General features: G+C 36.9%; 1 protein-coding gene across 1 annotated transcript; it reads left to right on the top strand.

The window, feature by feature from the left end:
• Positions 1-2,049: 2,049 nt before the first annotated feature.
• On the top strand, positions 2,050-14,819 carry fbxo10 (F-box protein 10). Its single transcript, XM_058775834.1, has 11 exons — positions 2,050-2,626; positions 4,178-4,806; positions 5,885-6,703; positions 7,394-7,543; positions 7,843-7,979; positions 8,116-8,186; positions 8,356-8,508; positions 9,393-9,722; positions 10,128-10,438; positions 11,184-11,365; positions 12,064-14,819. Exons 2-11 carry the CDS (start codon positions 4,216-4,218, stop codon positions 12,239-12,241), a joined length of 2,922 nt encoding a protein of 973 aa, XP_058631817.1. The 5' UTR covers positions 2,050-2,626; positions 4,178-4,215; the 3' UTR covers positions 12,242-14,819.
• The last annotated feature ends 116 nt before the right edge of the window (positions 14,820-14,935 follow it).

Here is a 14,935-nt window from a genome sequence, read left to right as displayed (position 1 = left end):
TTGATAGTTTATAGTTAGTAAAAAAAAATTTTAGTATCATTCTAAAAATGTCCACCTTCAAGTTGTGGTAAAGTAAATGTAAGAATATATTTTGTATTGTTATTTATATTTCAAGAACAATACCAATTTCAAGAACATTTAATGAACTGAAGCAACTTTATATTATTATCCATACATAATTTTTAGAAAGAAGAAACAGGTTTTTGCAGTTTATTTGTAATTCTCAGTCATCACTGTATTGCATTGAATGGTTTGCCTACCAGTGCAGAGCTTATAAAGATATATTATAAAAATATCTTTGATTTACCTTATTGCTACCTGAATTTCGTCTATTTAGACATATTATTATATTATTATTATTATTTTCATTTTTAGGGCTAAGTTCCATAATTTTGCTCAGTTTGTGCCTCTGAATTTTTTCCTTCCATGAGAATGAGCTCCATTTTCTCATTATATCATAGTACAATATGGGCCATAAAACCCTGATGTGTCAAATACAAAACATGAAACATACATATAGACTTTCCCGTGTGTATGTGTGTGTGTGTGTGTGTGTGTATATGTATGTATGTGTGTGTGTGGTCTAAAGTTTCAAAAAACTGTTACATTAAAAAATATATATTTTTCTATTCTTTATTATTAGACTATTACTTCAAAAATAATTGTTCTTAAAATATAATACAAATTCCAGAGGGAGCCCTTTGAGAATTAGCCTTCTGATAAAGTCTATAAATTGACATCACAAATGAACAGCTTTACAGGAAGTTTAAACTCAAACATAACGTGTTGATTGACAAATTTGTATAGCGGAACCATCATGAGGATACTAAAAAAGTTAATGGGGGTTGAAGAGTTTGAGGGAAGCTCTCTTCTTTCTTCCTGAGAATTTAAGTCAGATGGGGATATTTAGCGGATGGTGGACTGTGGGAGACAAACAGGGAAAGGCTAGAGAAGATCACAAGACACAAAAAAGCAATTCAGACAGACACATAACTGTTTGTGTTCTCCAAATAGGGAAGGGAGTTTTCCCACTGCTGGCATATAATCAAATGGCCGTGAAGTCATTTGAAAAACTGGTGCTGGCTTATCTGAAGGACATCACTGGAAGCTTACTGGACCCCCTGCAATTTGCCTACCAAGCAAACAGGTCTGTGGACGATGCAGTCAACATGGGATTGCACTACATCCTGCCCACCTCCGTGCCCAGCTTCCTGACAGACAGACAGCAGCTAGTGAGGCTGGGAAAATTCTCATCCCGGCACCCATATGATCAGCACTGGAGCTCCTCAGGGCTGTGTCCTCTCACAACCCTCCCTACTCTCCTTATCCAGAGTGAGCAAAAGGGCTGGCAAAATCACTCTGGACCCCTCACATCCAGCACACTCCCTCTTTGAACTGCTGCCGTCTGGTCGACGCTACAGAGCTCCAAGCACCAGAACGGCCAGAACAGGAACAGTTTCTTCCCTCAGGCAATCCATCTCATGAACACTTGACAATAAACATGGAACACACAACACTATTATACGTTTATTTAACACACATACTTGTTTACATTTCAAATTTGCACCTAACATACCTGTACATACTAAATTGTCTATTTTGTTTTTGCTATTTTGCACATTGTCTATTTTGTACATTTGTATATTATTCTTTTTATTATCTGTGTCTTGTCTTGTCACTGTCATTCTGTTGCACTGTGGAGCTTCTGTCACTAAAACAAATTCCTCGTATGTGTAAACATACCTGCATGGCAATAAAGCTCATTCTGATTCTGATATATACTGTCTGTTTGACTTTGTTAAACATATTTCACTTCTGTAACGTAAATTAATCACACTCAGAAAGGAAATGCAATTCTGTCACATTTTTATAAAAACATAATCCAAAATTAAAAACAGCATTTTTATGCTTTTACAATATTGAGTTTTATGGCAATGCTCCACTGAATAACAAGGACTTTTAATTTGAATGAAAAACGTTTGCCATTTCCTGTGCATGCGTTAATTGGAGATATTTAATAAGATCATCTCACTAGTGGAATAAATTTAGGTCAACGTTTGGTTGCAGAAATTTTGAGTTGACAGTGTAGATGAATTGAAAAATTATTTTTTTACTAAATTATGTAAAAGCCCTTTACAAGACTAATACAGTTTGCAAATAAATAATTAAATGTAGGCTATTCAGGAGGGTAATGTATTCTGCAAGTCTAATCACAAGACACGCACGATTTTTTTTCCGCGATATGAGCGATGCGTGATTTTCATAATCGGTTTTGCTAACAAATGATGCGCGCGCCTGCAAAAGAGGCAAAGAAAGGGGGAGTTGGGGTCAAAAGCCTAATATCACGTGTATTGCTGCACAGTAAAAACCATGTTGCTTAACAACTGTGTCAGACAAGAGGGAAAAGTTGTCGTTGTCGTTGTCTTTCGTAGAGAAACATTCCCCGCCTCCTCCTGAATGAAAATACGTGAGCCCTATTTTCCACGCCTTCACAAACAAGAAAAATACCAAGAAATACGAGATTTTTACCGGATGGGTGTTTGGTTTCTGCTCGTAACCCAAGAGAAAACGGCCGTGATGAGCTTTACGTCTGATAAAATGCTAGCTGAACACAGTATTGTCAGAGGTAGGTCCGTTTGTTGTTATTGCGCTGAATCAGATGGCAGTATTGTAACGTGTCGTTGTTGTCACGCAGATAAGAAGTTGCTGCAGAATCGATGGATGTGTTATTTTTCTTTGCCATATTTTCCTTTCCTTTGAACTTTAGTCGAATGCACCCATGACTGTTTTCATTAGTGTGCTCGTATTGTGTCCTGTGTTGCTTTGTTATTGCATGCAGGACAGGGCATTGTGATTCTGTACTGTCTCTTTGCCAAGAGTAAATATGATAGTATTGCATATTCATTTTATTGAATCAATATTATGGATATATAATGTATAGATTGCAGCAGTGAACCCCAATGTTACATTTAACGAATACTATGCTCTTATTTGGAAACAGGATTTGTGACATATAAACACACACACACACACACACACACATATACATATATATATATCTCTCTCTCTCTCACACACTTTGTGTGTGTGTGCGTTTTTGTGACAAATGAGGACATAAATTTGTATAATGACAAGGGTGACATAGGTATTACATTTAATGTTCTTTCTGTTATCCTGAAAAATGGTCTTTCACCTTTGACCTTTGATTAGTTTTTTTTTTGGTAAATCTATGAATCATATGTAACCTAAAAATATTTTACATCATCCTATGAAATGAAAATTAGATTTATCTATTAGCTTTTTATATGCTAGTGTACACCTAAAAGTTGACAAAATGACAAAATTAGCAGATACACTGCCATTCAAAAGTTTGGGATCAGTAAGATTTCAAACAAATGCTGTTCTTTTGAACTTTCTGTTCATTAAAAAACATATCGCAGTTTCCACAAAATTATTAAGCAGCACAGCACAGCACAGCTTTTTTTCACATTTATAATAATAAGAAATGTTTCTTGAGAACCAAATCAACCTATTAGAATAATTTCTGCAGGATCACGTGACACTGAAGTCTGCAGAAATAGCTGGGGAAAATTCAGCTTTGCCATCACAGGAATAAATTCCATTTAAAAAAAATGTAAAAACAAAAGAGTTATTGGTGAGCATAGGAGATTTCTTTCAAAAACATTTTAAAAATCTTACTAACCCCAAACAAATGGTATTGGATATGCATTTAAAATTAGAGTCTTTGATGACTCATCGTGTGCTAAACAGATTTCTGCCCATTCAAATGTTCACGAGAATGAGAGCATCCTGTAACCACAAGTAGTAAATTGTAGTTCATGACTAAAGGCTGTTTTAAATAATAATAATTATGATAATAAAAGACTTCAGTATTTCATCCCTACTCAATACCGGACATGTCAATACCGGAAAGAAAGTGTAATTGTATATGAAATGCCTTTAACTGAAAATTGAGTGTTTAATCTTGTCATTTTACATTATTGACACACTATTTTCCTAATTTGATATTGGAAAGTTGCTTTGACACAATCTAAATTGTTAAAAGGTGACTTGACTTGAATTATATAAAAAAATATATATATATATATATATATATATATATATAATGAAATTTATACTTTTATTGAGCAAATGCTTTTTCCCTGTTTACACTAAGGTGATCTGCCCAGGTGAGGTGGCGTGGTGCTAACGGATATGGAGGTGGGAAGTTTGCCTGTCGAGCTCTGGCGCCTCATCCTGGCATACCTGCCTCTGCCAGATCTGGGTCGATGCTGTCTGGTGTGCAGAGCCTGGCGGGAGCTCATTCTGAGTTTGGACAGCACACGTTGGCGCCAGCTCTGTCTAGGATGCCCTGAATGTCGCCACCCAAATTGGCCCCGTCGCCCCCACCTGCCCCCTGTTTCCTGGAGAGAGGCTCTCCGTCAGCATGCTCTTGCCAGCCGTACCTGGACCCAGAACGGCTCGGACCTCCACTCGTCTGCCTGCCTCCATCTTTTCCGCCGGAGAAAAGACCGCAGAGTTTGGCATGTCGGGACCGTAGCAGGAGGCGGCTATGAGACTCTTAGGGGAGCTCTGGCTGCGGCAGGGCCGTACGATAAGGTGGTGCTCCATGCGGGTGTGTATGAGGAACAGGTGGAGGTGTCCCTCAAGGTGCCTGTGGAGATTGTTGGAATGGGCAAGTTGGGGGATGTGTCGTTGCTGGTTAGCTTTGATCAACAATGCCCAACAGCAAGGCTGTGCAATCTGGTGTTCATGCCAGCGTGGTTTTCACCTGTGGTTTATAAGGTGAGTTGTGATACTTCCACATCAAAAGCATGCAAATTGTAACATCTGTGCTTATTCAACCAGAAAACACTGGCATCAATAATTGGCTGAACACATACTAAACTCTATTAACTGGGGGCTTCATCTCAGTGCCCCTAAAAATCTGTGATTAACTCCGCTGTCAGCATCCAAATCTGTAATTGCTTCAGCCCCTTAAACTTCAGCAATGGTGTGTTCTTTCTCCATGTTTTCTGTGTGTGTGTCTATGTCTCTCTGTCTGTCTGTCCATCCTTCTGATGATCCATATGTTTATCTGTTTTTGTCTGTTCATCCATTCATCATCCATCCATCCATTCTATGTCTATCCGCCCATCTATCTATCCATCTTTTAAAAATATAAATATGTATTTATCTGTATATCTGTCTATCTATTCATCCCTCCCTCCCTATGTAGGACATGGTTTTCCAACATTAAGCATGTCATTTGTTATAATAGCTCCACTGTCTTTGCCACTCTTTAAAGGGGTCATGACATGGATTTTGTATTATTATTTTAATATGTTCCTTGAACTTATAATGTAAATGTGGAAGAATGATTATTTTCAACCCTCATTCTGAGCCTCTGTCTAAAATGACCTGTTTCTATTTGCTTTTGACGCGATGCAACACTCTCATTCAGCGTAATCAAGACGTTAAGTGACTGAATGCCAGTGAGCGGGGCCTATGTTGAGAAGATGATTATTCGTCGATGCATTGCTCTGGAGGCAGTGTTTATGCAAATGTTTGTGCCCGGGTGATGTCATCTTGCACCTCAGGTCCAAAATGAGCCATTTTGAGCTTGATTAAATAAATGCTTTGTTTATAATGAGGAGGACATTTTAAGCTATGAAACTTCCAGAATGTTTTAATGGGACAAAGACCCCTTATATGCCAAAATATCAAAATATATTATGTCATAACCCCTTTAAGACTTCATACAGAAAACAGTAAATTGATATCGAAACAGTTAAATTGTATTAAGATGATCTGATTCTTATTGAGACACTGTTAAATTTCCTGTAGTGCTAAAATTACATATTTTCTCTTGTTTCTTTTTTAGACGTCTTCTGGTCATGTCCAGTTGGACAACTGTAACTTTGAGGGCTGTCAGCTGCACATTCGGGGTCCAGGGACATGTCAGGCTCGTTTCTGCTCGTTTGCCCAGGGCAGCTCAGCCCATTTTCTGGGGGTAGCCATAAGTTTAATGGACAGTTGTGAGTTCTCAGGGGGAGATTCTGCCTCTGTCACTGTGGAAGGTGCTCCGGTCTCTGAACGCAACTGGGCCTTCAAACACCTGGTCGCCTTGGCCAAGACCTTCACTATGATGACTAGTAATAATGGGTCAACTGAAATATCTAATCAGGGCGGAAAAGACAGTGTGGTTGCTGGTAGTCATGTAAACACACCCTTGGAAGGAGTTAACACAATGGAGGACTGGAATAAACAGGAAGTAGATTGGGAAGCAAACTGGGCAAAACAGAAAGGTGGAGATAGTCTTCTTCCAAGTCAGGATGGTACAATGATTGAGGAGGATGGCATGGAAACATCAAGTGAGTCAAGTGAGGAAGATGATCAGCAAGCCGGCGAGAAAAGCACAGGCTTAAAACTTTCATATGATCAGCACGGACTAGCGCATCTCTCCAAAGCAGATGCGCCTGATTCTTCTGCATTTCCTGCACTGTTGAGTCTGTCTGCAGAACTGCAGAGGGATACAGAGGCGCGGGACTTGGCTGCATTGGTTCAAGGCTGCCTGCTGCGGCGCTGCCTGCTGCGCGATGGAAAAGGTGGTGTGCACCTGTGCAATCACGGTCAAGCTCGACTGGAGGCCAATGTGTTCAGAGGGCTCAACTATGCAGTGCGCTGCATCCAGAATGCCAAAGTGTGTAAAACCTGCTTCTTAATGGCCCTTAAAGCTGATGTGTGAAATTTTGCTGACCTGAAAAGACCTTTTCCAAGTTTAATGTGAAGATCATTTAGTTGGATGATTTCCCTGAAAAGTATAAATAATGGTGCTTTGGGAAAAACTATTTACTATTACTAATAATCTGAGTGTTGGTCAGCCAATCTTTATAATCATATTACCTTTTCCATCATCTAGTGCTCTGCTCACTGGAAGTTGCTATAAAAAATTATACAATACAACAATAATAATTTATTATTAACCCTAACCATAACACTGTTAAATGTAACATATAGCAAATCTCAAAATCAATAGCCCTTTTGGTTCTTGACAAATTCAGTTGTAGCATTTAAAATGATGAATTTTTCATTTTAGTGCTTTAATTTGAACAAAATATTATAGAATTTTAATACTGACATTAATCCATCATCAGTCAAAAAATGAAAAAATAAATAAATAAATTAAGCACCAGCCACTTTTTTATTTTTATTTATAAAATCGTTAATTAACTTGCCATGGTAACTTGCTGGTAGCACAAAAATCACACACAACAGATTTAATAATAGTGCAATGTCATGAGATATTTTCTGTGCAAATGTGTCTTTTATCTTCTTTTCATGTCCTGGTTCTCTTTCGCCAATGTCTCTTTTTTTTTTTTTTTTTGTTTAGATGGTGATGTTGCGTAATGAAGTGTGTGGGTGCAAGGCGTCTGGTGTGTTCCTGCGACTTTCTGCTCAAGGTCTCATTGCTGAGAACAACATTCATTCCAATGGGGAAGCGGGACTAGACATTCGCAAAGGGGCTAATCCTATCATACTGGTAAACATTTCTTTTAGTATGCTAAAAAAAAAAAAAAAAGAGGAGGAATATATACAGTATAATTAGATAAAAGTTCTTGTTTTTCTTACCCCAATGTCAAATAGTTTTTTCAGTCATGGAAAAACTATTTGCCAATGGTGTTAAAAAAAGCACGTTTCTCTTATACAGGTTTGCGTTTAAATGAATTAGTGTAATCAGGAGAACTAGTTTAGAAAATATAGTGGAATTTCCACCATGCCAGATAATTTTCTGTGGTACATTCTGTTTTTTTCTTTCCCTTTCTTTTTTCCTGGCTACAGTGTAATAGAATCCACAGAGGCTTGCGTTCCGGGATTGTTGTCCTGGGCAACGGGAGAGGTTCTATCCGCAGCAACCAGATCTACGGCAACAAGGAAGCTGGCGTGTATATTCTTTTTAATGGCAATCCTGTTGTCAGGTATACAGTGCAGGGGTTATAGTGTTTTATTCAAATAAAGTTGGATAACAAGAACAAAATTAGATATATTTGTTTGCTATCATGAAACTAATTCGAATGAAGATCTGATTTCTGTTTCTTTCTCTCTTTATGACAGTGGAAATCACATTTTCCAGGGCCTTGCAGCAGGAATTGCTGTCAATGAGAATGGAAGAGGACTGATAACCGGTCTGTTTGACGGCAGTACCATTTTCTATTTGCCGTTTAATTGTGTATATGTGCTTCAAGCACAATAGACCTTGCCCTTTTCAAGTGTTTCCTCATGCTCTTGAAACAGCTCAATTAAATTACGCTAAATCAATTTGAAATGCTGCTTTACTTCTCTCGTATCTGATAGAGAATGTTATAAGGCAGAACCAGTGGGGTGGTGCTGATATTCGTCGAGGAGGTGATCCAGTCCTCCGCAATAACTTCATCTGTTACGGCTACTCGGACGGAGTGGTGGTGGGAGAGAGAGGGAGGGGCCTCATTGAGGGCAACCACATATACGGTGTGCATATTTCATATTTATACGTTTAAGGCATTTGGCAGATGTTATCCAGGCTCTGGTCATTCTGTAGCTGATATGTTTGCATTATAATTTAAGTGCATGATCAGGTGAAGTGCAACAGTGAGAAGTAATTTTACCATACGCACTGAAAGAAAAAATGCTGTGCGACAAAATGTCATCTAGTCAGAGCATGTTTGGCACACATTGTGTAGCCAGTTCGACCTGTGGGTGGGGCTATGACAAAAACCAACACAAACACTGTGTGCCCTAACACAAAAACCAATTGATTTTAGAAATGTTGATTTGGGACACAAAAATTAGAATAAGCATTCTGTTTAGATCAATTTAGTACCACACACAAATTCTCAAAGAAGACTTTTTAAAAAATAATGTAATATACTTTTGACAATAACTAATGTCATTTTGAGAATAAAGTGGTCACATTACAAGATTAAGTAGTAATATTTTGAGAATGAAGTCAAAATTACAAAGGCATTACATTGCGATGTTAAAGGATTAGTTCACTTCCAGATTAAACATTTCCTGATAATTTACTCGCCCCCATGTCATCCGAAAAGTTCATGTCTTTCTTTCTTCAGTTGAAAAGAAATTAAGGTTTGAGGAAAACAGGACTAAAGAGAGCTGCTTTGGAATGATTACAGATCTGTGAAGCTGCTTTGGTTGCAGATTGGGTCAAAAAAACGATTTAATAATTGACCTTTGACACGTAATAATAACAGTTAAAAAATAAATTGTTGACCATAATATTTTAAAAATAAAGTCAAAATTACAATGGCCTAACATTGCGATGTTCAACTCAGAAAAGAACAAAAGAGTCAGAGTTCATTTTTGGTCATGACATTGTATAATTGTGTGTTTTGTAGGGAACAGAGGCTGTGGGGTATGGGTAATGTCATCTAGTCTACCTCAGCTCATTGGAAACTATATTACCCATAACCGCATGTATGGGCTGGCCGTGTTCTGCCGGAAGGACACCGAGTCTGCTGTGAGCCGAGAGGGCTATCGCTCTTTACAGGAAAGAGAGAGAGGAGTCGGGCTTGGAGAGAGGGACAGAGGAGGTCCTGAGAACTTCAATGAGGAGGGAGAACTGATGGCATGGGAAAGTGATATCGATAGCGAAGATGAGCGCTTTTCCTCTCGACGGCCAATCACAGTTGCCCTAGTGGAAAACAACTGCATTAGCCACAACGGAGGTGAGTCTTTTAAATATAATTTCTGTGAGGTATAGACTACAGACTTTACAAAGGTAAGTACTGTACTGAAAAGTACTAATTCACATAGTTCTTATGTCAAAAATTAAATATTATGCTACTCTGGTCTATATATTGCTTTACGTAAGTGTATTGTATGCATGCAGTTAAAGTTGAATATAGTATATATCCAACTTTATATATTGAGATGGGAAATAAAACCGTTTATATTTTTGTGATTTAAAAAAAATTAAAAATCACGCAGCAGAGATTTGCTATATAGTATATGTATATTGTCATCATTATTTGGTGGCCCTTGGCATCAGAAAGTTGTAAAAATCCTAGTCAATTTCACCTGATCATATTAGATTGACCTCTCACCAACTTCTATCTCCTTTTTTTCTCCAGCTGTTGGAGTGTATGTGAAGAGCAGTGAGCCTCTGAACGTGGTGGCCAACATGGTGAACAGTAACAGAGGAGACGGCGTGTCTGTCATTCAGAGCGCTCAACTGACACGTTTAGTTGGAAACTGTGTCCTCTGTAATGGCTGGAGAGGAGTGGCTGTGGACAGAGAGTGTCGAGTAGAGCTGCGTGGCAATGGGGTTTATGGCAATAACTGTCACGGTGTCTGCTTCCGAGGCGATGGGCTGATTGTGGAAAATGATGTGGTCGGAAATAATGCTGTTGGAATACGAGTGATGGACAATGCAGATGTTAAAGTGAGTATGCTTCAATTTTACTGTCACATGGTTGAAAAAGTAAAACGATACAGTGGCTGTGTCTGAAATACAGATGTGTTTGTCACATCCTGCCTACTAATATGAGAGATTAACAGATACTGTTTTTAAGGCCAATATTGATACTATTTTTAATGATCTGAGAATATATTTGCAGAAATGATTTTTAATAGTTTTTTCAAATTTTTGACTATAATAATGTTAATAATAATAAAATAATAAGAATAGACTACAGTAAAATTATCAATACAACCTTTCTTCTTAATAATAGACTACAATAAAAATATTGATAGCATTATTCGTTATTAATACTACATGTATTATATTAGTAATACATGTGTATATAATAATAATAATAATAATAATTATTATTATTATTACAATAAAAATATATGCTTAGAATGTATTTAGTATTATTATTAAAAATACTTTAGCCATTAGAAATTCTTGCTGTTACAATTTCTGTCCAATGAAAGGATATTAATTGAATATAATAATATTATTACTACAATAAAAATATATGCTTAGAATATATTACAAATAATTTAGCCATTAATTTAGCCACTGTCCAATATAAGCATGACATTAATAGAATATAGTATTATTATTATTATTATTATTATTATTGTTAAAAATAGGCCTTAGTTATGCTTGCAATGTGTCAAGAATTTCTGTCTGATGCAAGCATAAATTACAAAACTGAAAATATTTGCTTTGTGTTCCTCAGGTATTGAGGAATCGTGTTCAGGCATTGCGGGGTTACGGGATTTCTGTAAAGGAGCGGGTCCGAGGTGTGGTTCAGGAGAACCTGGTTTATCAGAGCCACTCTACGAGTACTAAAACCCCCATACGGACAAACAAACAGAACCTGGAGTGTGTTGTACTTAACAACTCTCTGCTCACACCCAGGTTAGATACACTCACATGTCATAGGCACAAAACTCTATATGTAATTTAGAAGAATAGGTCAGTTTCATATATCTACCATATATATCATAATATATAGTGATGCACCAAAATGATTTTTTTTTTTTTTACCAAAATTGAAATCATTATGCCGAAATTGACAATGTTTATTTAATAATCAATTAATTCATCAAATGTATTTAATAATTGACACTAAAATAAGTTGTATGTAAACATTTAAATTACACATTAAGCATTTTTAATCAATTTTTTTTCTACTTCAATCCATCATTGAAATATAAACCTTTGAACGTTGAATGTAAGAAAAATGAGAGATTTATTCAAACATACATTAAATAATGAAAACAAGGTTAAGTAATAAAGTGCATATATTTAGCTTCAAGTAATTTTTTTTAGCTGCCTTCCAAGCTATGGACATCAAAAGACTTTCCTGAGATAAATGTAACCTTACATAAAATTGTTTACAAGCTGTTTTATTGACGTCTTTCTCTTCTGATGTTCATTCCCGTTTATTTTGTGCTATAACTAGTAATAAAGAGGAAGAGATGATTGGTTCACATTTCACCCTTCCGAAACTGTTTCAGGCAAAACGGAAAATTCATTTTCTGTTTAATATTTTTGGTAATAGCTAATAATATATGGCACGATATATTTGATCTGTATTACTCTTTCTGTCCTAGATCACAAGCGCTTTGGGCCTTGGATAATCCACCTCCTCGTCCCCACAATAGTAACCCTTCTAGTGTCACCCCCTCCACACTTCCTGCTCACCTTGCAATCACCATGACAAACAGAATCACTGCCTCTGTAGAAAGTGGTTGCCATAACAACGGCAGCATCTTTTGCTCAATTTTATGAGGTACATATTTCCTGGCTTATAGCTCCACAACATCAGATGGATATTCCTACAATGTTCCCTCAATGTGAACCCTGGGTGAAGGAGGGCACAGAGGAGGTGAAGACACTGCTTCAATGTTGGATGGATGATGAACAATCAGATTAAGCCTCAAGCTCATGACGTTAAAATGATCAAAAAGCACTTTTTTAATATGATTAACCAAAGGTAGGTTGTTTAGTAGTCCGATAATCAAACTTTAAAGGATTAAGACCACCTTTTTGATATACTTGGATCTGAAATGAATCAGTCCACCCACTCTAAATTGATCAGTGTTTACGAGCAAATTATTGGAGTTTGGATTTCATCATGTACCTGAAGTCTGGCTGGCAACCAATCCAGCTGAAAGCACATTCAGTACAGAACAGTTTTCTGCTGGAAGCAAATTACTTCAAATCAAGCTTCTATTTAACAAAATATATTTAACATGAATCAGTAAGTGGTCCTACAGCCTGTTATTATCATTTTAGACATTCACACACAGTCAGGAGGGAGAAAGAGACACAAGGGAAGTTGAAGTGAGAGACATGTCACGTGGCTTACTCTCTCTCTCTCTTCCCAAAAGACCAGAACCAGTGCTGAAAATAGAAGATAAACAAATTCAGTGCACCTCGGGAATTGTAGTCCTGCTGGCTGCTGCTGAGATTCTGTAATGGACAAGAACAAAACAGCACGCACTGGGTACCAAGATGCAGCCAATCATGAGTCGCATTACATCAAGCGGCAATATTCAGCTTTCCTATAAAAACACTCCTGTTTTATGTACATCTGCACACTATTGAAGGGTGAAACTGAAAACTGCCTAATGGATAGATTTTGCAAGAAAACTTTTGAAAAGACAATTCAAAGATCCTAAAGGGATAGTCTAACCTAAATATGAAAATGTTGTCATCATTTACTCTATCCTCATAAACCCATGTCATTTCAACCCAGTATGACTTTTTTTTTTTTTTTTTAATATGAAGATACTTAGAAGAATACTGATAAATAAATAGTTTCGGTTCCCATTGACTTCCATTGTATGGCGAAAAAAATACATACAGGTGTAGAACATGAGTGGGTAAATGATAACAATTTTACATTTTTTGTGAACTGTCCCTTTAAATGTGATTTCACAGGCACGGATTCAATAGGCCTATTGATGAATCATTTATTTTTAACTGTATAGCAGTAAAGAGTTTCACTGGCATCATGTAATGGAAACATTCAGATATGCAATGGTAGCTGTTTTACTATTTTGGAGACTGGAAGCAAGAGTTATATCTAGATTATCATAAATTCACAGCTAAACTCAAGCTTTTGAGCCCTGTTATAATGTCAAAAAAAAAAAAAAACTTAAGATAAGAGACTAAAGATAAATTGTAACTTCAATCAGTCTTCAGGTAGTTATAGTCACAGGGCTTAAAAGTGGTTGGATTTCTTACGAGACCGTGGCTATGTTCTGAATGGAATACTAGCTTACTGTTTACTAAACTTTGCAAGTATACACTTTAAATTGCCTGTTATTTTTTAAAGATGATAAAACTAGGTATAATTCTGTATCCATAAACACTCGTTGACCTCAATCGTATGTGAGTGGCGACAAGTTGACTTGAATTTAAGGTTATTTTGCAGTTTAAAAATTATTTTTTGTGTAAAAATGTCTACATTTGGCAGTCTAATCAAATAAGACTAATAAGATGCTGTAATTTCTGTTCATTTATTATACTGGAACTTTACAAGTTATTGCTTGTAAATGTTGGATGATTTGGTATCGTGAACATTTGCACAGTACGCATACTGCAAGAATAGTATGGAAGTATGCCATTACGAACATAGCCCATCGCTAAAATAATGGGTCTTATAATGTGCTTTCCTCCCAGAACACCTTATTTATCAAAAGGTAGCCATCTTCTGTTAGATTTACAGCAGGCTGTTATTATTTTTGTAATGTTCTCATATCAACTGCTGGTTTTATTTGTAAAGTTAGGGTGACCACATGTGCCATTTTTCCCTGACTCTTTCAGGCCAGGATTTATATATTGCCTAAAATATCTAGGTTTTGGCTTTGTTTGCGTGTGCAGACCATATGACGTCAAAGTACCATGCAGACGGTTCTTTATGCTTTCAAAATTATCTCGAGGTACTTTGATGTCAAACACTGATAGGTCTGAGCTGTGCTGCTTTTATATTGAACACGCCTAATATGTATACGCGTATTTGCATCGCTTTGACTGTAGATCCCATCTTCTCGCACACACTGCGATTGGTCCATTGTGTACAATGCCAGCATGTTATTGGTCAAACTATTTTTCGATCATTACCTTCAAGCATGAAAACAAAGCCAAAACAAATCCTGGCAAGGACATGTCCGGGAAAAATGGCACGTATGGGCACCCTAGTAAAGTGCAATATGTATCTACTAAAATGTGCCTATTTTTACAGTATGGTTTTTATACTTATTGTGTAGTATAAATATAATGGCTATCATAGCAAATTGGCTGATTTCTGCTATTTTTGTCTGTAGTTGTCTACTGCATAGACATGGATTTGATTCTTAAAACCAAAGACATTTTTCATAATCCTTGTCTGCTATACAATAACAAATCAACATAGGTGTAATTCCTGTCACTTACAGTCATCTCAGGTATATGCAAGTTGAATGCAATCTTTTTGCA

This window comes from Onychostoma macrolepis, chromosome 01, assembly GCF_012432095.1.
Source record: "Onychostoma macrolepis isolate SWU-2019 chromosome 01, ASM1243209v1, whole genome shotgun sequence".
Classification (NCBI taxonomy): domain Eukaryota; kingdom Metazoa; phylum Chordata; class Actinopteri; order Cypriniformes; family Cyprinidae; genus Onychostoma; species Onychostoma macrolepis.
The sequence above is the reverse complement of the archived record's forward strand: the minus strand, read 5'-3'. Positions and strand labels throughout refer to the sequence as shown.